The sequence below is a fragment of the Cetorhinus maximus genome, chromosome 3 (genome assembly GCF_964194155.1).
Source record: "Cetorhinus maximus chromosome 3, sCetMax3.hap1.1, whole genome shotgun sequence".
Classification (NCBI taxonomy): domain Eukaryota; kingdom Metazoa; phylum Chordata; class Chondrichthyes; order Lamniformes; family Cetorhinidae; genus Cetorhinus; species Cetorhinus maximus.
This window is the reverse complement of record NC_135881.1, coordinates 108,600,569-108,627,494: the sequence shown is the minus strand read 5'-3', so window position 1 is coordinate 108,627,494 and position 26,926 is coordinate 108,600,569. Positions and strand designations below refer to the sequence as shown.

Below are 26,926 nucleotides of genomic sequence, written 5' to 3'. Positions count from 1 at the left end.
AACTTTCGCTGTACTGCCTCCAATGCAAGGATATCCTTCTTTAAATATGGAGACCAAACCTACACGCAGTATTCCAGAAGTGGTTTCACTAAAATCCCGTAAAAAGACTTCTTTAGTCTTGTACTTGAATCTTTTTGAAATAAAGGCCAACATGCCAGTTGTTTTCCTAGTTGCATTCTGTATCTGTACACTAACTTTTGTGTTCCTTGGATGAGTACACCATGAGTCTCACTGAACAGCAACATTTACAAGTTTCAAGCCTTTTTTTAAAAAAGAATTCTGTTTTTCTATTCCTATGACCAAATTGAATAATCTCACACTTCCCGACAATATACTCCATCTGCCACTTTGTTGCCCATTCACTTAACCTGTAATATCTCTTTGCAACCTCTTTGTGTCCTCCACACAGCCTTCATTCTAACTTAGCTTTGTATCGTCAGCAAACGTAGATAAATTGCTCTCTGTCTCTTCGCCTGTGTCATAGATTATAAATAGCCAAGACCCCAACACTGATCCTTGATATTAGTAAGAACAGCAGTACCACATAAAAACAAGAACCAATGGACTACCTCTATGTGAATGAATGATGATTTGTTTAGTTTTAAGTTGGCTCTGTCTTATTTTTTTAAAAATCAGAACCATATTATTTAAGTGTGAAAAATGCCAAGAATGTTGTTGAAAACAAATACATGTTATCTTTATATTGTTTGTTTTTGAATAGGAGCAGCACAGTGTCCAAACAGCAGTGCCTTACAGGAAGTACGCAGCTGTAATGAGCATCCTTGTACAGTATACCACTGGCAGGCTGGTCATTGGGGTCCTTGCATTGAAGACTTGTCTGTAGCTACTCTTAACTCAAGCACCAGATGGAGTGGTGAGGCAACCTGTGCTGTGGGAATGCAAACTAGAAAGGTTATTTGTGTGAGAGTCAACGTGGGACAAGTGGGACCAAAAAAGTAAAGGCATAGTAATGCTCAATAAAACTGTGATAATATTTGCTTTGGGTTAAAGAAAGCTATCTAAAATAATATTTGCTATTATTGACTGAAGTGTTTACAATGTATAATAATGTTAAAATAATTCCATTGTATGATCCAACCTAGTTTCAGAAATGCAGCTCAGATGTTTCAAATGCTGTGGCTGAAATTTCTTATCCAATTTATAGGGGAAAATCGAGACCATAAACTATTTGCTGTGTTGAAGCACACAGATTAATTGTGTAGAGATCAGATAATAGATTGCATTCAGTACTGTGACCTTTCATGACTTAATATATAACAATGGTCTACTAGAAGTCATGAAAGGACCTATATAAATGCAAGTCTTTCATTCTTTCACTCAAGTTGCAGTAATGCCAGTCATCGATTGTTGTAATGATTTGGTAGGCAACATGAATGTTTTTTGACTCGCATACCCGAATATTAATACGCTTAGTGCATGTTTTTTGTGTGTTGATCTGGTCACCCTTGGATCTGTTGGAAATAAAGCCTGATTGTGATGCATTTAAGCTTCACTGGGAAAATAACAGCTTGCATTCTTATAGAAATCTAGAAAAATGCCTCAAGGTACTTCAGCAGAGCGTAATCTACAGAAATGAACTTTGGGCCAAAAAAGGAGATATTAGGATGGCTGAGTAAAAGCTTGGTCAAAGAGTTAGGTTTTAAACATGGTCAAGCAACAGACTTTCAATAACAGAGATGCATTGTGCTTCACACAGCCAAATTGGACAAGTTATAGAAAAAGACACTTAGGGACTGAAATTTTTCTTCACCAGCAATGCAAAACATGCACCTAATGAATCAGCAGTCCATTTTTACACCGCACCCAATTTCCTTTTCAGTGTGCAAATAGGCAGCCAATTCACTGTGTGTGCATGTTTCAATCTACTGCCAAAGACCAATTTCACCCCCTCAGTATTCCATTTTAAAAAAATTCCTAGAAACCTAAATTGCTTTGCAATTATTATTAATAAAATTCAGATTTAATTATTATAAACCAATCTGATAAATTCCAATAAACATCATTTACTTACAAGGAAAATTTCAACTGTCTTTATAGAATGTACAACTCGGAACATCTGTGCATTTGATGCTTGGCATTCCAGTGCAAAAATGTGCAGACTTCAGCAACAACAACTTGCATTTATACAGCACCTTTAGCACAATGGTGTACATGTGGATTTTTTTAGGAGTAACCAAAAAACAAATGCTGAACCGAAGATGGAGATTTTAGGAAGGTTCACCAAGAACATAGACAAATAGGGGGTCTTACAATAGGGACTTAAAGAAAGAGGGGAAAATGGAGAAATAGAAAAGGTTTAGGGAGGTGAACTTATGGAAAAATGTGATGGAAGCAATACCGATCAATGCTAGGCCAAAGGGACTGGGACTGTACCAACAGCGCAGGGAAGCATTTACAATGTCAGCTAGTACAGGGATCAAGGAAGGAAATTGGGTGGTCTGCGGTTTAATGGAAATTACATCTAGAGAGCCGGAGGTGGGTCTCCTGGGTGGGTGAGCTCAGAGAGGGCATGGAGGGTGATTAGCCAGAAGTTAGGGAGAGAGAGAGACCCACATTCACAGCTACAGTTAATGAGATTCTAGAGGGAATTTAAGTTTATTTGGCAAGAGGAAGGAAGTATTGGAGGTTGCTCAATGGATGTTCTCAATATTCTTGGTAACAAAGAATCTTTGAGCATCTTGCGCTTTTTGGAAGTGAGCTCGGAGGGGTAAAAGTTTAAGAAGATGGTTGGAAGTGGAGAAAAGAAACAGCTGGTTACTTTTCCTCTCTTAAAACCATCCTCTACTCCAAGGCCATCTGGAGAGCTAAGTGACTCCCAAGATGCTTGATGTAGTCCAGCTAGGTTCGGTGCAGAGTAAGCCTCAAGCCTCCATGCCACACAATATCAAGCTTCCCACAATCAAGCATGATCTTCTAGTACCCCGCAATACCCTTTTTGGAAATAGTTAACCCCCGCTGTATTTTTACATTTCTATGAAATGGCGGAGCTTCGTTTAAAACAGCACTGTCTTCTAAGATTTAGTCACTCTAAAGGTACAAAATATTCATGTTGTTTGTGAAAAGCAGTCATTTGAAAGCTCATGGTACTTCTTTTTTAACTTCTGAAAACAGAGCTAAGCTTAAGAATACTTCAGAGAATTGGCTTACTGGAATAAAACATATAACTGTATGCAGTTTATGTTAATTCTATCCACATGGAATAACTTCTGTGAGCCTGGTACATTTGGCTTTCTAATCAGAGTTATACTCATTAAATAGGTTATTGAAAATCATGAAGAAGGAAGTTACAATGACGGACTCTGGATTATTAAATTTGTTTTTGTGAAGAAGTCGATTGGGAGTCTGAGATTCTGGGAGCTGTTCCCGAGAGCGCAGGACAAGCTGGCACATAATAAAAGGGTGAGGTCGCAGACCGGTTGACGAATACCTGAAATCAAGGTCCACACGGACTTTGCAAACAGAGCCATCCAGCTGGCCGGCGAGGATCTGGACCAATCCTGTTCTGATGTTGAGGTCGGCGGTGCTCTACCAAGTCAGGATCCAGCAGCGGAACATCTATCAGAAAACAATGCTGTGACTGACGTGTCCTATTTCACAGGCCACTGCCATGCACTAATTATTCCACAGGCACATCTGGGAAACAGCTGACAGAGTCCATGACCCAGGGCCTCCAATCAAGCCTGAAAGAAACTTCTGAAGAGGAATCTAGAGGCAACCTCCCTGAAGACCCATCACAGCGCTCACCCACATCCTCCACCAGCGCAGAGACACACACTTCAGTGGGACCAAGCTTTACAGTAGCCTTGGTGTCACAATCTGGTGAGCACATCGCGCTGTCTGATCCACAGCAGGTGTCCGGCACTTGGATGACTGCTGGAGGTCAGAAATTTGCAGAGTCCGAGTCACATGATGAGTCTCTGCACTTGGTCGTGTCAGAGTTGCTGGAGCTGCAAAGGCAAGCTCAGGAACATCAAGAGGCGATGTCTGCTGCAGTCCTCAGATTGCAAGGCACGATGGAGGAGCCCATCCGCCTGCAGACTGAGGTGTTAGTGCAGGCATGCCAATACATCGAGGTCAGCGCTGGTAGGATGGTGGTTGCCGTGGAGACCTTGGTCCAGGATGTTGCTCGTGCACTGTTGCGCGGGCTCAACTCAATCGCTGACGCCATAGTTGGCCCCCAACAATGCCAATGCAAGAGGGGTGCGGGGCAGCTTGATCTCACCCTAGCTACCCCTTCTCCTCAAGGAGTCAGCCAGGGGCCCTTTGACACCCATAGGGAGGTGGATCAGCAGGTGTACCCCCCCACCCCCCCGGGGCCATCCATCCAGGTGACACCGAGAGTGTCCGGCCCATCTGAATCCCCTCTTCCTGTGACCTCAGCGGCTGCAGCTCCACAGGCCGGAGTGGGTGCCACTGCCACATAGCAGGACCCCGAAATCAGGCCAGGGCCCTCCAGGTCTTGGCTTCCAGAGGACGCCCGCCAAGGTCATCACAGACAGGGTATAGAGGTCAGCAGGCTGCCTCCACCTCCACTGTGGATGGCCGGGGAGCGGCAAGGTTAGGAAAGTTAAGAAGATGTAGTTGCACAGCCTGGGAACGAGTGTGAATGACTAGTACATAAAGTTCACAATTGTCAATAAATTCCCAAGAATGTCTCCCTGCCTATGGCTCCTTGTTCTAATGAGCAGCGTTCGTGTCACTCAGATATGAAACCTTGGTTCCTTCACAAGGTAAAGACAGGTGTCTCAGTCTAGGATCTCTTCGCTGTGCTTTGTGCAGCCTTCAGACCAAAGAGATGGTCCGGCCTCATGCTCCCTGAACAGATTACTGATGCCTGCACCTCGATTGTGCTTGTCATTGCTGCCAGAATGTTGTGGGCAGGCGTCCCAGAGTTCCATCAATCTCCCTGTGCACTCTCAGCACCTTTAAGGTGGGGCTGGCCCCCATCTCTTCAACATCTGTGACCAGTGACGCTGAGCTCCTGAAAGGGTCAGGTACTGAAGACTGACAAAGGAACAGATGCTTCTAAAGTTTCATGGCTGTGTCTCTATGATATGACCCTGACCACAGAGCGTAAGTGAGCTGCCCTCGGCCAGACAGGAGTCAGACATTCTCATAGGCTGTGTGAAGATCTATGGAGCGTCCTCACTGCATGTCATCATCATCCTCCTGCAATCGAGTGACTATTAGTGCCTCCACCGCATCTCCACGACAGAAGCATTATCATAGAGGGTATGTGCGCTGCCATAAACCAGACTGCAGTCAAACGTTCACAGATGCGAAGTGAGGATCTATGGTGTCTCCTCACTGCATGTCGTCATCATCCTCCACAAATCTAGAAGCTATGAGGGCCGCCCGAGTGCTCCTGCCTCGTCTGGCTAGTGCGAGGGCCTCATCTCCGTCATCGTCGCCTTCAAGGGCCTGCTCATTAGAGGAGACCTCCAGCTCATCCTCAGCCAGCTCCTCTCCCCCTTGGAGCACCAGGTTGTAAAGGGCGCAGCAGACAATGATGATGTGTGTCACCCTCTGTGGACTATATTGCAGGTATCCACCAGACTGGTCCAGGCACCAGAGCCTCATTTTCAGCATCCTGATAGTCTGCTCCACCAAGGTAGGAGTTGTACCTTTGTTATACCTTCTCCCTGCTGCAGTCTGAGGCTGCCTCATGGGTGTCATCAGCCACGTTGTCGGCAAGTAGTCCTTGTCACTGAGGAGCCAGCCCTGCAGCTTCTCTGGAGCCTGAAAGACGTCAGGGATCTGTGACCAACTGCATGTAGGAGTAGTGGACACTCTCTGGAAACTGTGCATAGACCTGCAGGATGCATTTGTGGTGGTCGCACACCAGCTGCACATTCAGCGAATGGAATCACTTGCAGTTGACATAGTTGACCGCGTGTTGCAACAGAGATCTGAGCACTACGTGAGTGCAGTCAATGGCACCCTGCAACTGTGGGAAACCCAGAGATCTGTGCAAATCCAATCGCTCTTGCCTCCTGGCGGTCATTTTCTCAGCCACTGGCAGTGGATGCCCTCCATGTCCCCGTGGCGCCAAATCTTGCAGTAGCCGGCAAATGTGACTGACCAGTTCCCTAGACATGCGCAGTCTTCAACGACACCGGTTCTTGGTCATCACAAGAATCAAAAGTGGCATCTATAAACCCTGGGTCTAGCTAGGCGCCGACCAGCGACGGCTCACTGTGGCTCTTCGACAGCATGTGCGGGAGCCTCAGCTGCCACTCCTTCCAGAGAGTGCTGCTCCTCCCACTGCGCAGCCAGGCATCTCAGTCACTCATCTCTCAGTCGTCTTCGCTCTCTATAAGCTGCGAGGCATACAGCTAGTTCACCAGGCTCCATGATCCTGATGTACTTCTCCTGCAGGATGAAAGAGAAAGACACGTGGGTTAGCATGGGTGTACTAAGAACCTATCTTGGTTAAGTCTGAAGGCCCCTTAACACATCCCAGAGAGTGCTGGCCACCACTTGGATGGCCAGAGATTAGTGAGCTGCATGGCTGCCTGAGACCCCACTCACCTTCACCCCACTCCACCTGACCTTTTGGCAGCAGCTTTGCCCACTGGCCTTCATGCTGTGCTATCAGCTCATGCACAGGCATTCCCCTAACCCGCACTGCAAGGCAGCACTGTTAGCTTGAACCATGGGGGAGACTGGTCCAAACCTGAAAGAAGATATTGCAAGGGGCTGGCTTTAGCAAGGAGATTGTACAACGTGCCCAGTCGTCCAACTGTTCTGCAGTCCACTAAAATGCTCATTAGTTTGCAGTCTGTGCCTAAGGGGTGTAAAGTTCTGGAGCACGCAGTGGCACTTCTATGCCTCTGCATTGCTTGAATGGCCAGAGAAGCTAGAGGCGCCACTTCAATCATATCAATGTGGCTGCACCTGAACTGTTTCAGCTACAGAGGAATGCTCACTTTCTACAAGTTTTCCCTAATGCGTGGCTGCTTCCCTTGCACCCCCCCCAGCCCCCGCATGTGCTCATGCATTACCTTCAACCACAGGGCAGCCCTTGCCTCCCCGCCCCACCCCCCACCCCAAGTGCACCTCAACCGGAAGGCAGCCCTTGCCCCCTTCCCATCCCCCACAAAAAAACACACCTCAACCTTGAAGTTCAACAGGCAACCCGGACGAGCGCTCCGCAACATTACTATGTACTCACCTCCGAGTTCCCCTGAAAGTGCAGCCCACCAAGCGTGCGCCTTTTATATGATGTTGTGAAACACGTCAGCATGCAATCACGCCGACATGGGCGGACGATCCTTTGAAGGGTGGGGGGGAGTGGGGGGGTTGGTGGAGATGATTCTGGCGGGCTGAGCTTATAATGATGTATTAAAGATGTATAACAATGAGGTTCCCAATATCCGATGGCAGGAAATGCAGCCCGCCATTGGCGGGCGGAGCAGACGATCACAAACTGGTTTCACGACGTCGTAAAACCGATTTCTGGCCTTCTCGCCACATTGTTCGCTCGCACTACCGAACACGCCTGACGCCAAGGAGCACGGACAATTCCGTCCATACACAGCATGCTCACAATAAAATGTGTTTAATTTTCTTCTGTTGATTTTCTACTTCCTCTCAAAAATTGAAATTTGTAAAATAAAAACATCTGCCCTCATGAAGGATTGAATGCTGGTCTTTTTTAAGTGTCTCATGAACGTTCTCATGATAGCTAATGGGCTTATCACAACGTTGTGGAAATACAAACTGTTCATCTGTCACTAGCGACTTCTCTCTTCCTGCCAGATGAGTTTGAAATGACACTTGACAAATTCGACACACATGCTGCTCCAGTTTTCATAAAGATGTAATGGTCTTTAATCTTTCATAAGGCTCAAACAGATCAAATCATCTAAGGAGCACTGAAGGGTCAGATTATTCAAGAAGAAGAACTACAACTGTATCTTGATCCTTCATGTTACCCAAACTCTTTTTTTTCTAAACATAGATTAAACAGAGACACTTGTCATGAAACCTGTAAAGACGAAATACAAAGCTTCTTGTGCTCTCCTGATAAATAGGGATTATCATTGTATAATCAAATCAATAAGAAAACACTATAGGAGTTATCTAGCTTCACACAGCTCTGTTGAAAAACACTTTACTTCAAATAATTTGATTTTAACCTTACCTTCAGCGCATTGCAAAAGAAATCAATATTTCAATTCAAAACTTGAAATGAGCACAAGCTTTCATTTCTCCACCGAATTGAAATAGAAAAACTGTTTTGATTGAATTGTTTTCATAGAATGTGCTTGTGAACAGCACTATTGATGCAAACTTATTTCACGTTTTGAAGAAAAACCCAGTTGCCTTGACATTCCATTGGGTGATGGTGGTGTCTTCCAATCTCCAGCCTTAACTTCAGAGGGTGATTGACAGAGTCCCCAGGGAAATAGCGTTAATGGATACAACCGGCCACTAACACTGTTTTTCTACGCTGCTCCACGGATCTCCCCCTGAAGCTATGGTTGGAGACTGGGAGAATCGCATTGGAAGTTAAGGGCTGAAAAGGTTCATCATACAGTTCCAAGCCGTATATATAGAAATTGCCTTTATGAATGCTTTGCGGTTCACGGGATTAGAAAGGGAGTCACAATTAAACCGGAAGAGAGATCATGTACTAATGCAGATAAAAGCATTTGACAATGCATCCTTGCCAGATGCTAATGATCCGGGAAGGCATTGTTGTGTTTTTTTTTGCTTATTGAAAACTAAGCGGATTAATTTATTTTGGTTAAAAAAAATGTGCATATGATTCCCCTGGGTGTTCCCTTAACACTATGATTAAACTGTTTAAAACAAATAGCAATGGAATTTTATACACATGTCTTAAACAATAACAACTCATATAGTACCCCTCACATAAGAAAACACCTCAGTGCATTTTGAGGGATTACCCAATTTATTTTGAACATTAACCCCCTCCACCAATATAACAAAGGAATGTTATGTGAACTCATTACCCATAAATGTTGGCAATTATAATTTTACCTTTTAAAGAAGTGTTTATTTGTTAGCAAAATATATATTTCCAATTATAAAAGTGAACTCCAAACATAAAGTACAATTGCAGAAATAAGCCCTCGCTGCTGAAGGATAAATATTATTAGAGCAACCATTTTAACTTTCATGCTAATTTGCCTAGGTAGTCAGTCTAAATTTATTGAACAGATACAGTGAAAAGTGTTACAAAAATATCTCCAAGATAAACATGATTATTGTAGTTCTTCTTCTTGAAGAATTTGTGAAAACAATAACTATAAACTGTGTTTATGATTTAAATTGAGTAAGAGCTTTGCTGACAAAAGTGTTGTGTTTTAGTCTGGCAAGTCTTTGCAGGCTTCCTGTTCTTTTTTTTAAAAACTTTTAGTAGCTGAAGTAAAACAGTGCAGATACACAAATGTCCAATAAACTGCCTAATTAGTTCATGACTAGTGGGAACCTTCATAATACATTTAATTTTACCATGTACAGGGTTCTGATAGGGAGTGGCCATATGAATGCCTGACTCAATAGAACAATTCTTTGGCAGGTGAAAGCCCCATCTCGCCAGCTGACATGATTACAATAGGCTGGTGGCATGACCAAAGCGCTACGTTTGAAATATATTTCTACTTTGCCTTTATGAGCTCTTAATAGAATCCTAAGAATTTGTGTGATTGATGTTAGTTTTGATTGGAGGAACGGTGTTATCTCACAACTCAATCTTGCATGGCAAAAGCTCTATTTGTAAACACAGATGCATGTGGTTACATCATTTTTTGTTATATTGTAAACTCATATGGAGGCCAAATTCATCAATGGGCAGGATTTTGCCCTTGGTGGGGGTGCCCAGCAGGGGCAGGCGGGAGCGGTCGGCAACATGTGCGCAGCCCGCAATCAGCTCTGCACTGCGATTTGACGCAGGTGGGCCAATTAAGGCCCACCCAGCATAAGACACGGCTACGGAATGAGCATGAGGGGGCGGGCGGGGGTGGGTACTCAATGTCCACCAGGTCCATGGCGACCCGGTGGCTGGTTCAAATGCGGCGGCAGCAGCCCTTGGAAGGCTGCAGCGACGGATGTTGAACTCGTGATGGACAGCGCTGCGGGTGGACGCGGCAGGTTCTTCTTATCGTGTCCACGGACAGTCTATACATGGCCCAGTCAGAACTGGACACATTTTTGCGCCTTGTTGTTGAATTCGGCAAGATCTGCAACAATGCAGGGTTCCTCTAGCGATAGACATTGCAGGAGATGTTGCATAGTCTGTGGCTCAGTTCCACATTCACAAGTTGTCGGGCAGGTTGTATATCCCCATTTGCTTAGTGACACCTTTGAACGACCTACACCAGTCCTAAGTCTGTTAAGGCACTTCCAGGTTGCCCAGTTGCAATTAGCTCCTGGGGGAAGGCTTTCATCTGGTAGAATTTTCATCGCTGGGGGTTGTTCGAGACTGGCGAGCCTGTCATTCCACAAGGCGATGCGGGCTTCAGATGGGGTTGATTGTAATGGAACAACACTGTTCATGAAGCACTTCCTTGACTTTAGGCGGCTGGGTGTAGGTGTATGACTATGTAGAGGGTACCTCTCATCTGATGTTTGACAGAGTTGCTCTTTCTTGCTGGCTTATATCAGAGGGAGCGATACCCGCCAGGATATATAGGCTATTGGTGTTTGTTGGTTTTAAACAACCTTTGATAAGTCAGAAGCTTGCATTCAGAACGGCATCCATCTTCTTAGCATGAGTAGATCTTTCCCATGCAGGGCAGGCGTATTCGGAGTGGAATAGCAAAGAGCAAGTGCACTGGTTCGCAATGTTTTCAAGCTTGCTCCCCATATTGTGTTAGTGAGCTTATTCAGGATGTTGTTTCGTGCGCTCACTTTTGCCTTTGTCTTTTTGATGTGGTTCTTGAAGGTGAGGCATCTGTCAAGGGTGACTCCTAAGTAGCTAGGGTGCTCGCAATGCGTCAGTGTTGCTCCACACCAGGTTACTTTAAGCTGGCGTTTGGTTTCACGGTTTCTGAGGTGGAATGCACAAACTTGCGTCTTTGATGGGTTTGCGCGAAGGTGGTTTTCTTCATAGTAGCATGTTAATCCCTCCAAGGCCTCAGAAAGTGTTTTCTCCACGGTGTTAAAATCGGTGCTTTGGGCAGTGGCACATAAGTCATCAGCATATATAAAACGGCGTGTGACACCGTCTATGGGTTGGTCATTCGTGTAGATGTTGTACAGCAGCGGTGCGAGCACGCTTCCCTGAGGAAGACCATTCTTCTGAATACGCCACCTGCTGCGATTCCCACCTAGTTCAACATAGAACCGGCGATTCTGAAGCATGCTTTCTAACAGCTCTGTTAAGTGAATATCTTTTGTCATCTCTAGGATCTTGCAGAGAAGACGTCTATGGTTCACTGTATCGTATGCTGCTGACAGGTCTACAAAAACAGCACCTGTTATCATCCCTTGCTCAAAACCATCTTCGATATGTTGTGTGAGGTTGAGCAATTGGCTTGTTGATGATTTGCCGGGGCGGAAACCTGCTTGCTCTGGAATGATCTTCTCATCTACAGTTGATGCTATCCTATTGAGTATCAGGCATTCAAACAGCTTATTGGTGTGACAAAGCAGTGAAATTGGCCGAAAACTCTTAGGATCTGAGGGATCTTTTCCGGGCTTTAATAGTGCTATTGCATGTGCCTTCTGCCAAATATTAGGTAGCTTGTGTGTTGCCAGACAGTGGTTGAACAATTGTAGGAGCCATTTCTTTGCTTGCTGTCCAAAATGCTTTATCTGCTATGTTGTCAAGACCAATTGCTTTCCCGTGTTTTAGACTAGATATACCAGTTTCCAGCTCTTCCATGGTGCATGGTCCAGTGAAGCCAGGGTCATTGCTGTACTTCTTCCTATCTAATTGTGCTCTTGGTTGTTTCTTGATGATTTTTCCATTTAGGAGCAACTGGTGTGCAACTTGGTTAGCAGACACATTTGGATGTTGGGCAGCTTTCTTGGGATCGCCTCCAAGTTTGCGTATGAGAGACCATGCCTTCTTGCTGTTTTTTGTAAGATTTGTTGTCTCTATCAAGGTGTCCCAGGTGTTTTGACGCTCTTGAGAGATACTTAACATCACCCTCTCACCGGTAGATATTGTTTCCTCTGAGAAGGGGTCAGATTCAAACATTGAGACACACTCCCAGTAGAGTTCAGCATTCTCCTTGGTGAGACCAGAGATGTAGTGTGCTCTACAACCTCGGGGGATCTTCCTTCTGGCTGTTTTCTGGACAGCTTTTGCAAACAGGTTGTAGTGCTCAGGTAATGGTTTAATGCGTTTAACCTTACGGTCAAGTGCTCGTGTGAACCCGTTCCAATCGGCCTTCTTGAAGTTGAAGCGCCTTTTGAATGGTACAACGGTTGGTAACACTGCTGCATTTACCTGGATACCAATAGGACGGTGTTGTGTCTGTGGTACTGGGTCTGTGACAAGCTTCTTGCAGAGGCCAGTGATGTCGTTGCTGACAATGGCAACATCTGGGTTATAACTACACTTCCAGTGGGCACTGTGGAAGGAGGCTGGCAATTTAGGATCGTGGATGAGAGTAAGCTGGTTAGCATCTATCCATTCTTCGACTGCTTTTCCATCGTTGTTAGACTCCTTGTACCCCCATTGGGCACTGTGGCTATTAAAGTCTCCAATGATGATCTGTGGTTTACTGTGCAGGTTGGGTACAGGATTAGAGAAGTTGAAATCTGTGCCAGGTGGCTTGTACACTGAGGTCACTACTACTTTTCTCAGCTCTACAGTTAGAATTTCGATGTTGTCCTCCTCTGTTTTAGAAGTGGATTCTACAACTGAACCAGCTCTAACAAATATAGCACTGCCATATTGTCGATGAGGTCTTTCAATAACCAGGGACATTCCTTGTATTTTTGGGCGGTTGTTCTCACTTCCTCTGTGTGTCTCCTGCAGGCAGAGGACATCACACTGCAACTCATTGCATAATGTAGCGAGGATGTTTTGTTTAGCTACAGAGAACCCTTCAACGTTAGCAGATATAACAGTCAATGCTGGTCTTGAAAAAGACCCATATTTCTGACATCGACGACTTCCGTCTTCAGGCACGATGTTGGTACTTGATCAAATCAGCGGTACGAAAATGTTGTATACACTACTTGCTGTGCATGGTGGTGGTAGAATTGGTTGAAACAGGGCTGTGACGTGAACGCTTCTACCTTGGCCCCTATGCGGCAGGTAGGAGGGCAGATTGGCCCCATGTTTCTCTGATGAGTGCCTCGCTGTCCTTCTGGAGTTGGTGGCGGCACGGAGAGAAATCCTTGTCCCCAGGGACAGTAGGAGGACGCCCCCCCCCACCTCACCAAAATGGCCTGGGAGGAGGTGGTATCCAGGGTCAGCAGCCACGATGTGGTGAGGCGCACGTGGGACCAGTGCCAGAAGCGCTTCAATGATCTCCTGCGATCGGGAAGAGTGAGTACCTTGTTGGCATGGGTCACTTTGCAGAACAGTTAAAGCTGCCCATCCCGCTGTAGACCTCAGAGGTGCTAGAGTGTGAGTGGCAAATGTCAATGAGGCAGCATCTGGGCAAGGGGGAAAGCCCAGGCTGCTTGGACTAAGTGCCTTGCGGCTCCAGGGTCACGAATCGGATGAGCCCTGCGAGGTGTTCCTCAGGTGGGGCTGGCCAGGCTGCAATGTCAATGCAGTTACAGAGTGGACTAATCAATGCTCCTCTATCCTTTCAGGAGAAAACATCCAATAACAATGCAGAGAGGTCGCAGACTGGTGAGGGACCGTCCCACCTAGTCATCCACACGCAGTATGAGCAGGGGGCCCTGGAGCTGGAGAGGCGCCATGCGCCTAGGTCAACCGGCTGCGGTGAGGTTGGGGTGCCACAGGGGGGGTAAGAATGCAGTGCACTGAGGTCAGAATGTCTGTAAATACAACCATTCCGCTGTAGTCTCTATATTGATGTGAGCCTTGAACCTGGAATCCTCATTGATAATGGAAAGACGAGGTCATCCTGATGCATACCTCTGTTTCATCTGGGTGCCAGGCATGCACAGTAACGGTGTAATGACTTCAACTAATGACAGATCCTTGTTCTTCCTTTCAGGCTCACCACCACCTTCAGGGTGAGGAGCCTGAAGGCCCACCCCTAACCCCTGAGGACAGTACCCATCACAACGCACCTGCATCACACCCTCTCTGCCAAGCAGGCACCAGCGCAGATACCAGCACCTCGGTGGGCATTAGATCGCCGGCTACTATCTCGGTGCCCATTGGTGAGGGCACTTCACACTCACTTGAGGTGCAGGCGGAGGCAAGAGTGCCCAGGGTGCCGGCAGTCGGAGGAGTGCTGGGGACCAGGACAATGCTCAGTTGGTGGCAGATGCTTGCCTCTGGAGTCGTCCATGAGTCAGCAGATGCTGGACATCCAGCAGGATGTGCAGGAGGATCTGGCAGAGATACAGGAGGGAATGCATGTCTGTGGTGGAGGAGTGTTTGCGGAGTGTGATCACTGCATTGACCCTCATGGCCGAGTGCAATGCCTCCTCCATGGAGAGAGTGGCGACTCTCATGGAGTGACTCCTCCAGGAGCTTAATCAAGGGTTCCTGGGGATGCACTCGGACCTGCAAGCCCTCACACAGGCAATGACCTCAGCTGGTCAGTGTCAGTATGGGAGATGGATTGGGCACCCAGTATCCCAGCTGGGTGCACGTCCATCAATGGTGAGCAGGGAGGTCCAGAGCGACCTCACGTTGGCGCATGAGCTGCCTGTCGTCTCTGCGGGCTCCTCTCAGGGCGCTCCGGATGAGGACAGCAGCTCCTCCGTCCCTCTGCCAGTGACTATGGCACCCAATGAGGCTGTGGTGACTGGGGAGATGCCTCCCTCCCAGGCGGGGCCAGCACAGTCTCCACAGGCCAGAGGATGCCCGTCAAAGTCATCAAGGCCAACAAGACAGCAGAATGAGCAGGCTGTCTCTAATACTGGTGCCAGCGAGGGGGGAGAACCTAGACGTAGCACCCGCAAGGGCAAACTTAAAGCGCCTTAATCTCAACACGGTCCAATCACGGGTAATATTTGTTTCCCCCACTTTTACGTTCATTGTTTATTGGTGTGATGGATAACACCTGTCAATGTTAATTTATAGAATGTATGCCAGGCACCATTTCATTAAATGTGTTTTTGTACAACAAGCCTCTGGGTGCTTCACTTGTTCTGCAGGTGCAGGGTAACCCATGTTATGATTGATTTGTTTCTCATTAAACTTTATTGAAATGGCACATAATGCATGTTGTTGACCAAGCAAATGTTCCTGTCAGGGATCGAGTATAGAGCCTACAGCCCTGGCAAGTGGTGGTGGTTTTTATTTAGTAGTCTAGCTGAAGGAGCATTGGATCAAAGCATCCCAGGTGTTCCTGCCTCCCTGGAGGTTGCCCAGGTCAGTGTCTATGCCCTCAGTGTTCTCCTGACCGTCATCCCCCTTGGACTCACTACTAGACCCATCATCTGTTGCCTGTGCAGCTGTGTGAAGATCTTCTTCCTCCACTGCGTCCCCCCTTTCCAATGACAGATTGTGGAGAGCGCAGCATGCAGCCACTATCAGTGACACACGATCTGGGGTGAGGATTGGAGTACGCCCCCTGAACAGTTCAGGCATCGGAAGCGCACCCTGAGAAGACCTATGATTCTCTCTACCACAGCCCTTGTGGACCCATGGCTCCTGTTGTACCGCTGCTCAGCCTCTGTTCTTGGGAGGCAGAGAGGTGTCATGAGCCACCTTTTGAGGGGATAGCCCTTGTCACGCAGCAGCCATCCATCCAGTTGGGCTGAAGCACTGAAGAGGCTCGGCACCTGGGAGTCTCTCAGGATGTAAGTGTCATGGGAGCTGCCAGGTACCTTGCACAGACTTGCAGAATCTGCATCCTGTGGTCACACACTCTGCACGTTCATGGAGTGGTGTCCTTTTCTGTTGACGAAGGCACCCAGCTCACCCACTGGCACCTTCATTGCCACATGTGTGCAGTCGATTGCACCCTCGATGAGGGGGGACCCAGCAATCACTGCAAAGCCTCTGGCTTGCTCTGCCCAGCTGGCCTCGTCCGTACGGTAGTGAATAAAAGTCAATGCACGCCTGAACAGAGCATCTGTCACCAGCTTGACGCAACTATGGACTCCACAAAGATCCCCACTGACCCCCGGAAAGAGCCGGAGACATAGAAGCTGAGGGCCTCCGTGACCTTCAGCGCCACTGGCATGAGGTGTCTACCCACACAGTTGGAGCCGACCTCAGGACCGATTCTTTGACAGATGGAGGTCACCCTCTCCCTTGAGAGATAGAGCCTCCTTCGGCATTGCATCTCAGACATATTGAGGTAGCTGCATCGCCGCCTGTAAACCCTAGCAGCAGGATAGTGGCATCTTCTGCAGCCCCTTCCGCCTTGAACTTCCTGTTGGCCCTGCATCCCTTGTGCCTACGCCTGTCCTCCCACAGGTCACTCCCCTGGAGGCTGCATTGGGACACCTGGCCTCTTCCCCCACTTCTGGCCCTCTCTTCCTCAGAGAAGGTGCCTCCAACGGACACCACATTCCCTATTCCCAAGGTAAGGGAAGGCTGTCTGATACCTGGAAGGCCCCAAGTGGTATGTATCCTCCGGGGGCCTGGAAAACATCACTGAGTCCTGAACCGAAGCCTCTGAAGCAAAATGAAGATGTCCTGTTCACACAAGCAAGCAGCAACAAGTTATATTCTAAACCACAAACTACTCGCATTTACAAGCCCACTGACCCCTCTTATCCCACCCATGGATGAGGTTTTTGAAAAGTGGCCTACCCGCCTGCCCGTTTAGCCCGTGCGACGGCCTCAAAATCGCACGGGCCGCGTAAACTCCGAGACAGTTGGTGTCTCAAGGGCCTTAACTGGCCACTTAATTAATGGCGGGCACACCTCCGTCTTCACCGTGCGCCCGCCTGGCGAAATATCGCGAGAGTGCGGGTTGACATCGGCACGCTTGGCCGACGTCAACACGCTTTATTTCTCTCTCAGACGTGTCGAGCGCGCACCCGCACGCCGGCCTAAAAATTCTGCCCAATAGCTCAAACTAAATAACAGAGTATTAATAAAGATCAATGGGAAAAGTCTAATTTGTAGCAAACAAAAGGTCTGCTTTGATACACAATAATTGTTTTGCTGGTAGCACAAAGCTATTTGGCCTCATCTGAATTTTCTGAACCAGAAGAAACCTTGCTGTTGTTATTTTCTCATGTTGGGAATGTTCATGATTAGGGGTTAGAAGTGATAGAAAAGTAAAGATTTCTACTTACAGTACATTTATATCAACAGATCTTATGAATGTAAGTTGTGAATTTCCTTTTGTAAAAAATGTATTTTGGAAGTAATCATTTTTTATATTTCATTTTATTTTTTAAATTAAGAATATGCAAAAAGTACACAGGATAATATGTGACTGATTCTATTTTAAAATATTGATACCTTGTCTCTAAATAACATCTAACAAAAGAACTGTTCTTTTCTTCAGGTGCCCTGAAACTGTACGACCAGACACAGTGAGACCATGCCTCCTACCATGTAGAAAAGACTGCATTGTAACACCTTATAGTCACTGGACACCTTGTGATTCATCATGCAATGAAGGTGAGTACTGACATGTTTCACAGATATAAACAGGTTTAATTAGCTCTTGATCCCCAGTTCAATAATTTGCAAATTCATAAACTAAAGCCCAGATTTTAACTCCCAGCGCTTGATGAGAATGCGACATGTGAGAGTTTAAAACATCAGCAGCGTGGCAGGTAACATCACTGTGTGATTTTAGTAATGTGTGAGACCCTTGCCCAAGGCAGGCAAAGGCTTCCTTGAAATGAAAAAGTACAAGTCTACTGACATCATTCAGTACTGAGGGAGTGTTGCACTATTGAAGGTGCCATCTTTCAGATGTAAAAGATGGATGTAAAAGATCCCATGACACTATTTCGAAGAAGATGGAAGAGTAATCCTCAGTGTCCTGGGCAATATGTATCCCGCAAAACACATCACAAAAACAGATTAGCTAGTAATGATCGCATTTCTGTTTGTAAGAGCTTGCTCTGTACAACTTGGCTAATGTATTTCCTCATTACAACAGTGACTACACTTCAAAAAATGCTTCATTGAATGTAAAGCATTTTGGGACATCCTATGGCTGTGAAAGGCATTATATACATTCAATGAAGCACTTTTTGAAGTGTAGTCACTGTTGTAATGAGGAAAAGATGGATTTAAAAGATCCCATGACACAATTTCGAAGAAGATGGAGGAGCAATCCTCAGTGTCCTGGGCAATATGTATCTCACAAAACACATCACAAAAACCGATTAGCTAGTCATGATCACATTTCTGTTTGTGTGTTCTGAGCTGCCTGCTTTAATGTTAACTTATCTCATATAACTGTTTTTCTATAATTTGTCTTTATATGGGTGATTTCATTCTCCAAATGAAGCATGCAGAAAGCATACTTTCATCGTGACACTACACTCATTAGACCAACATGCTGCAGCTTTTACATTTTACAGCTGTCACAGACCTTTTCCACTTAATTCATGCAGGCTTCCAGTGACCAAATCATGTCTTCCTATGATGATAGTCTGATTAAATGTGCCCATTTTAAAGACATGGATTTGATGTTTTATTCTATTCAAATCAGCAGAAACTTTAAACTTTTGCCACTGATCCTGTAATTTCTGACACTTTTTGTTCATGTTAAACAAATGTGATCGAAATAGTATTTTGTATTGGTGTCTGCTTTATTATGTACTGCTTTATCCCTTATGTAGTCTCTTCAGCTCTTTCATACATTTCTTCTGCTTTTCCTCTTCATGTTCCCAAATTTCTTTCAGTTGTGTCAGCCTGAACGTGATTAAAAACTTGGGGACTCTGGGAATAATGGGCTAAGAATTGGGCTTCTTTGTGCAAGCTATATGGGTTTTAAAAATGCACAACATGGGGCACTTTGGACTCTAACATCACCCAAAGAACACCTGGTGGCCACCTAAAATAGACATTAGGCCCCTTAGGTTAGTTGGTGATCACTGGGTCTACTCTGTTTAGGATCCTTTAGCGACCCCAGTGGTCACCAACAAAATGTAAGTCTATTGCAGAAGTTTGCCCTTGGACCGCGATTTCACGCTGGTGGGCCAATTAAACATGAAACGTGAGCAGCAGCACTGAGCGCTGCCTGTGCGGGGGGTGGTGGGGGGGTGCGGTGGGGGGAAGGAGGGCGAGCGGGCCAAGCCCGAAATTCGCGCATGCGTGCAAGTGAGTGCTTCATAATCTCCTGCGGCAGAAGATATGAAAAAAATTTTTTTAAATAAAACATGTCCCATCATGTAACTCTGTCATGTTATTAATGAATAATTAAAGTTTTTATTTTATTTTTATTTGCTTTTGGAAACCTCATTCTACCCATGGTTGAGGTTTCCAAAAAAAATTTTTGGTTGGCAACGTTAGGTTGGACGGGCAGCAAAAAATTTAATTTAATTGACTAATTAATGGCCTTAACGGGCCTTTTAATTGTCGGCGGGCATGCTGCTGGCACGTGCCCACCATCTGAGCTATCGCGCGACTCCACGTTGACGTTGGCACGCTTGGCTGACGTCAACACGCGTCATTTTACGCTCAAGCGGGTTGGGCCCACACCCACCCGCCGAGTGAAAATTTCTGCCCTATATTTTAAAAGGAAATTAGAAAGGCCCAACAGTACTCGCAATCGCTACCCTTCTCCAAATCACAGACTTTGCCTGCTCCATCCCCTTCCCGGAAATGCACTCATCTTCAGAAAAGGCTGAGATACCCAGGGAGGTAACACAGGTTCTGTCAGCCCATTCAGATTAAGTAACTAAAATTGGATAAGCAATTTTGGGTTGTCTCTGAGTCTTATGATTGGGGTGTGTGCTACTGGCGTGCTGCTAATTGTGGATTCGAAAATGAACCACCAAATTTCTTCCTCTCAAGGTAAATTTTTGTCTCCTGCCTGGTCGACAATCTGGCAGAGCAGATCAGATTATTTCATTCCATTGACTTCAATGAGATGACAGTCAGTCAAATTACATAAAGAGAAAGTGATCAGCTCCATCTGATTATCACTCAGGCAATGAAGAAAAGAATCTAACCATGTACATATATGCATATACACATCCACCAGTTCCTCCTTTCCAGCTGCTGACACTAAACTAGAGGGTACACTTTGAGAGGTGAGGCTCCCAGCACAGAGACTTGATCAAGAGGGGATAGATCAAAGGTTCAAGCATTGTGGTCAATGCACATGATTTGCAGCATGCTCAATGTTTTTCTCAAAAAAATGTGTATTACAGGAAAATTGGGATAACCGTGAATCAAGCCCACTGAGCTCTGAACCTAGTTTTCCAACCCATGTTGCCATCAGGAAAACCCCATATTGCTTATAAAACTTATCCAAAAAAATCCAAACATAGATTTAAAGACACTCATTCTTTTGATCCATTGGTAGAATGTATCCAAAGAATTTGTGTACTTCGTAATAATAGTGGGGACTCCGTAATCAGACGATTGTAAACAATGTTCCATCTCAGCTGCCATGCAGCAACCCAAAAGTTCTTGCACAGGCAGCGTACACATTGGGCCCTTCAGGATACCACACATACATGGCCATGGAAAGAAAATTAAAAGGACTGCACGCTTAAACAAATCGCTCATACATTCCAAAGGAAAATAGTATGTGTTACTTGCCAGGAGTGCCTCTAAGGAAAGCAAGGGCATGCAACCATATTTTCCATCTCTTAAAATTATTTAAATTATAGACTGATATCAGGGGTTCACATTTCATGATAGACTCAGGAATCGTGAGTCAGGCCATTTCCCAGCATTGTGTTCCTGATTTCTGAATGCACCCGCAGGCATATGTTATCTTTCTTCTGGGGTCACGAGGTCAAACTGTAGTCATAGAGTCATAGAGGTCTACAGCACAGAAAAAGGCCCTTCGGCCCATCGAATCTGCGCCGGTCAAATAAGTACCTAACTATTCTAATCCCATTTTCCAACACTAAGCCCATAGCCTTGTGTGCCATGGCATCGCAAGGGCACATCCAAATACTTCTTAAACGTTATGAGGGTTTCTGCCTCTACCACCCTTTCAGGCAGTGAGTTCCAGATTCCCACTACCCTCTTGGTGAAAAAAATTCTTCCTCACATCCCCTCTAAACCTCCTGCCCCTTACCTTAAATCTATGCCCCCTGGTTATTGATCCCTCCACCAAGGGGAAAAGTTCCTTCCTGTCTACCCTATCCATGCCCCTCAATTTTATACACCTCAATCATGTCCCCCCTCAATCTCCTCTGCTCCAGGGAAAATAACCCCAATCTATCCAATCTCTCCTCATAACTAAAACTCTCCAGCCCAGGCAACATCCTGGTAAATCTCCTTTGCACTCTCTCTCTAGTACAATCACATCCTTCCTATAATGCAGATTCCAGAACTGCACGCAATACTCTAGCTGTGGCCTAACCAGCGTTTTATACAGTTCCAGCATAACCTCCCTGCCCTTGTGTTCTATGCCTCGGCTAATAAAGGCAAGTATCCCATATGCCTTCTTAACCACCTTATCTACCTGTCCCGCTACCTTAAGGGACCGGTGGACAAACATACCAAGGTCCCTCTGATCCTTGGTACTTCCCAGGATCCTACCATTCATCGTGTATTCCCGTGCTTTGTTCATCCTGCTCAAGTGCCTCCAGAGGCAGGCCCGATGTGAGAACAGAGGCAGGCAAATGTCGAGGTTAGCAGGTTAGAAGGCTCACCTGAGTTCACTGGGACATCAGCCCAGTTCTAATCATGACTCTTAGGCTACCTAGCCCTCACCACTCCATCCCCCACCCACAACCATTTCCTCTCCATTCCCCCATATCTCCCATGCCCCTGAAGACCTGCCCTGCTTTGTCCTTATCGCCTCATATTTCCTATAACCCCTCTATGCCTGCATGCCCCCTTATTCCACATGCCCGCTCCCGTACCTTCATGCTCCTTTTGGGCCCCCTCATATTTCCAATGCCCTCTCCATACCCCATGCACCTTTTATATCCCTTCATATCTCCCATGCCACTTCATTATCCCCATGCCCTGCCCAAATCTCTATTTCCCCCCATGCCCTCCAAAGCACCCTCCTTACCCTCTCACCCAGTATCCAATATAGACAGAGCTCATGAGCCCTATTATAACACTGAAAAGTCTCCAACGTGCTCATAAAAATAAATAAATAAACAACCATCTGTTCAGACTCTACTTGAAAAAAAAATCTAAGTGCTCATAAATCTGTCAAAATAACAAACAAACAAACACTCTTCAAAACACTTTAATCTTGTTAACTGCTCACAAAACTGTCAACAAAACAAAGCTCACAATCCCCTTCACAGCTATGTAAACAACCCTTCCAAAGCTAAATCCATTAGTATGACTTGGAGCTCAACCAAGCTTTCTTAATGAGATTCCATTACACAATTATATAAACAAATCCTCCAGAGCAGAAAACAATAGAGTCTTTGAAGTTGGCTCAAGCTCAACAGATGGACTTTTAATCAATCAAGTCAGGCATCTGTTCAGCTATTTCAATGTCTCAACAGATGCCTAGACTTTAAATCAATGTCAGTATCAAAACACAGGGTCCAGATGACATATTAATATTTGATTCTCAATACTGTTGAATGCAGAGGAGCACTTTATCCAAGGGAGAAAGTACTCTAATGAATCTGAACACTTACGTAATGCTGGTCTATTTAATGGTCACTTACCTTTTAAGGACAGAACCCAATGATCAATCACTATATTAAAAACACCCTAATATTATCATACAACATCTAATTGTCATGTTCAAAGTTCGCAAGCCCATTTAAACTTTCCTGACTCCACAACAGGCATTCCCCCAAACCCTCCATTTTGGTCACCCGACGTGGGTTTGCCCAGTGTCTAGACAGCAAAATCCGGCCCCATGAGTTGCATCCTCATCATTTCCCAAAATTAACTGCTGTGAGTGCTGCATCACACTCAGGTCAGTAGATTTCAGAATCATCTGTATTTTTTATTACACATACATAGCAATTTCTATTAATGACACAGACCAAAAGCTAAGCTCCCTGGCAACCAGTTTTTAAGGTTATGGATACACTTCTGGTGCAAGCCACACTGCACACCACTATTGTGAGGGTGTTAGTGTATGTGCAAGAACATGCAGTGGAGGCATACTGTGATATTCAGCAAGAATAAATGCAACATCAAATGGCAAACTGGGAGATATTGCAAAAAGCATCATCTTCTGTCTGGAAGGTGCACAACAAATAAAAATTTATGGCCGCAGTCACTATCACAACCACTTGTAATGCCATTCTCAGCTTTCTCCGTGGATTGAGTTGTAGCTGCAACAGTTTGACATTCACTGTTGAATAAGGGAGGTCACAACGTTCCAACAAATTTCATTATTTCTTGATAAAGAGAAGCAAGTGGAGTGTGTAGGTGGTTTCCTGAGGATTCCGGGCTTCCCAATGGTGCAGAGTTCCATTGACTGCACGTACATCACTTTGCTAATTTACCAAGCATTTCATTGTGCGTATCAGCTTTCCTCCATAAATTGCTCCCTCTAAGTGCTTATCTGAATCTACCTATGCTAGTCTTGTCTCTGGGCCTTGCAGGTCCTACCTCTAGGCTATCCACTAAGTTATGTGCAGTGCAATGCCTGTAACCTGAGCTGGTGACCAGCGCACATGACAGTTTTTCTTCATCATTGGTCTCTTCCTCCTCTTCCACTTCTTGATCCTGATCCAGGACAAGGTTACAGTTGTAAGATATCTGAAAGGAGAGAGGCACATGGGTAGTGTCTCAATGAGGGGAGGGGAGGGGGGAAAGCAAGTGATGCATCCTTAAGCCATTGACAGCTTGTAAATCAGAAGGGGTTGTGGGGTGAGGGTTAAGTGGGATGTGAGAAGGAGGATGCACATACTGTCATCGTCGAACCTTTTAGTATCGCTACTGGCCACGGCCTCAGCAAATGTAGCCCCAATAATGGTAAGCACCTTCTGCTCCTTTGGGGTAAAGATATACAGCCATGCCTATCCTCCACTAGTTAACACCTGCTGCCTCTCGTTAATTGCAAACTTGTCCTGCAAGACCGAAGGAAATATGTGAATGAATCTGGTGTCATCTGTTTGAGAAATGTGGCTGTCATGGTTGAATAGTTTGAATGTGTGCAAGTTGTGGGATTAGTTGTGAGACTTGGAGCAGTGCTTGTTGTGTGAGGGTGAGGTGAACCTATGAATATTAGGTATGAGTTGTGTTGATTGTTGGTAGGTGAGTGAAGGAGTGATGATGCATTGAGCAGTGGCTGAGGCTAGTGGTGCACTTGACGGGACATCTTAATTGAAAATGAACCACACGTCAAGGCCATTGAACTTTTGTCTGCCCCACATCCAGGCCCTTGCAGGGGAGAATCCTGATATTGACTGCTACGGCTATCTGGTCCCACTGTCTTTACAAATTTTGTTTGGAGTTTTTGTAGACCGTTGTGGATAGGTCACATCTCTTTTTCTCTCCCAAAGAAAGAATCCACCAAGGCACCCAGTACAACCACAGAAAACCTTGGAACATGCTCCCCCCGCCCCGTTTCACCATAATTCACTCTTCTCCCTGCTCAGACTCTCTTCCACAAACAGTTCCAGCACTTGCTTCAGCCAGAATACACTTCCCCTTGAAGAGATGCAGGATGGTTGTAAGTAGTGCAGGCTAGCTTTAATTGGTGTCATAGCGTTGCATGAACTTGGGCCAGCATGCTACCACTCAACAGTGCATTCCGCGTGGCTATGTACAGCAATCATGCAAATTAGCAGGCAGGATGAAGTTGGCATGCTACCTGTATCAGAAGCAATGGGAGTGGGTTAATTGCTCATCGCAATCCCTGTCCCCATTTTTGAGGGCTATTGAATATTGCCCCCCAGAGACTATCTTAATTATCCAAATTGAACTAAAATTTTGCTTTGTCCTTCATTTAATGAATGCAATACAACACAGAAAAAAGCCTTTTGGCCCAATGTGATTGTGTTGGGTCTTTAAGAGTACGATCCAATTAGTCCCACTCTCCTGCTCTTTTCTCATAGCCCTATTTTTCATTTTCTAGCATATATGTCCAATTTCGTTCAGAAAATTACTACTGAATCTACTTTCACTGCCTTTTAAAACAGTGCATTCCAATTTATGACAACTCGCTGATCTTAATGCTGAGTTCTCTGGTAACTGACTCTCCTGCCAATAGTAGCTTTCCCTTTCCTTCTCAATCATAACCCAACAGAAAATGCTCCTGTTGAGCAAAGTTCTGTTTGTTCCTAAAACATATGTGAAAAATGGCAACCTGCAAACAAGTGTCTCATAAATTCACATAGTGCATTCAGGTCAAGTCTTGTTTATTAACCATTATAATGTTTCATTACTTCCAGAAGATGATACCAAAACAAAACAATCCCGTCATCGTATCATCATTCAATTGCCATCGAATGGAGGGCGAGATTGTCCTGACACTCTCTTTGAGGAGAAGGACTGTGAGACCTCTTCTGTCTGCAGTAATTACAGGTAAAAATGTCCATCAGGTGGAATATAATCTAACCGGGTCAGGCTCACATTTTGCTCAATTTATACAAATTGCTGTGTGGTTTTCATTAAAAAGTTAACATTTTCCAAGCATCCCCATTACCTACTTAGAATGGTACTGAGGACAAATAAGGATCTGTTTTGATTCCTAGTCAGTGCTGAACACAGCCAAATCAGAAAGTAAACAACCATTGGCCACAAGACTTGGAAACAGGAGTAGAGAAATTAGCAGGAATTTCATCTTCTCATGACTATCAGTTCCCTCTGTTGGAAGTGCTGGATGTACAATTAGGATAGAATTTGACTCAACCATATGTTGAAATAACTTGCCAGCACTCGATAACTTATGTTTTGTTGTGGAGGATAACCCTGTTACCAAAAGAATGCCAGCTCCAGTGAAACTGTACTCGAATATCAACCAGTACTTTCTAGACAGACGATTAACACGTGGAAAATACCTCCATCCTCAATGTTGGCAGAGTCCAACACCTGAATGCAAAAGACAAGGCATTTGCAACTATCTTCAGCCAAAAGTATTGACTGAGTATATGATTCTTCTCAGTCTCCTCCTGAAATCCCCACCATCACAGCTGTCAGTCTTCAGCCAATTTGATTCACTTCACATAATATCAAGAAACAGCTGAGTGTATTGGATACAGCAAAGACCATTGGCCCTGAAAATACCCTGGCTGTAGTACTGAAGACTTGTGCCCTAGAGCTAGCCATGCCCCTAGCCAAGCTGTTCCAGTACAGCTACAACATAGGCATCACTCCCTCCACCATTGACGCACAGTAGCAGCATTGTGTACCATCTACAAGATGTACTGCAGGAATTCACCAAGGCTCCTCCAACAGCACCTTCCAAACACATGACCACTGCCATCTAGAAGGACAAGGGCAGCAGATAGATGGGAACATCACCACCTAGAAGTTCCCCTCCAAGTCACTCACCATCCTCACTTGGAAATATATCACCATTCCTTCAATGTCACTGGGTCAAAATCCTGGAACTCCCTTCCTAATACCACTGTGGGTGTACCTACACCACATGGATTGCAGAGGTTGAAGAAAGCAGCTCACCACCACCTTCGCAAGGGCAATTAGGGATGGGTAATAAATGCTGGCCCAGCCAGCAAAGCCCACATCCCATGAATGAATATGTTTTTAAATCCACATGAGAAAGTAGAAAATTGCCCAGGAATGTCCTGCCCACAAAAAGCAGAACAAATCCAATCCAAC

At 45.5% G+C, this 26,926-nt stretch overlaps 1 protein-coding gene across 1 annotated transcript in view; it reads left to right on the top strand.

The window, feature by feature from the left end:
* The window catches only part of thsd7aa (thrombospondin, type I, domain containing 7Aa), a 536,154-nt gene that overhangs the window by 375,232 nt on the left and 133,996 nt on the right, over positions 1 to 26,926 (top strand). The window contains exons 8-10 of the mRNA XM_078538824.1: positions 722 to 956; positions 17,571 to 17,686; positions 25,537 to 25,669. Of these exons, the coding sequence (XP_078394950.1) occupies positions 722 to 956; positions 17,571 to 17,686; positions 25,537 to 25,669 (484 nt within the window). The remainder of the gene's footprint in view (positions 1 to 721; positions 957 to 17,570; positions 17,687 to 25,536; positions 25,670 to 26,926) is intronic.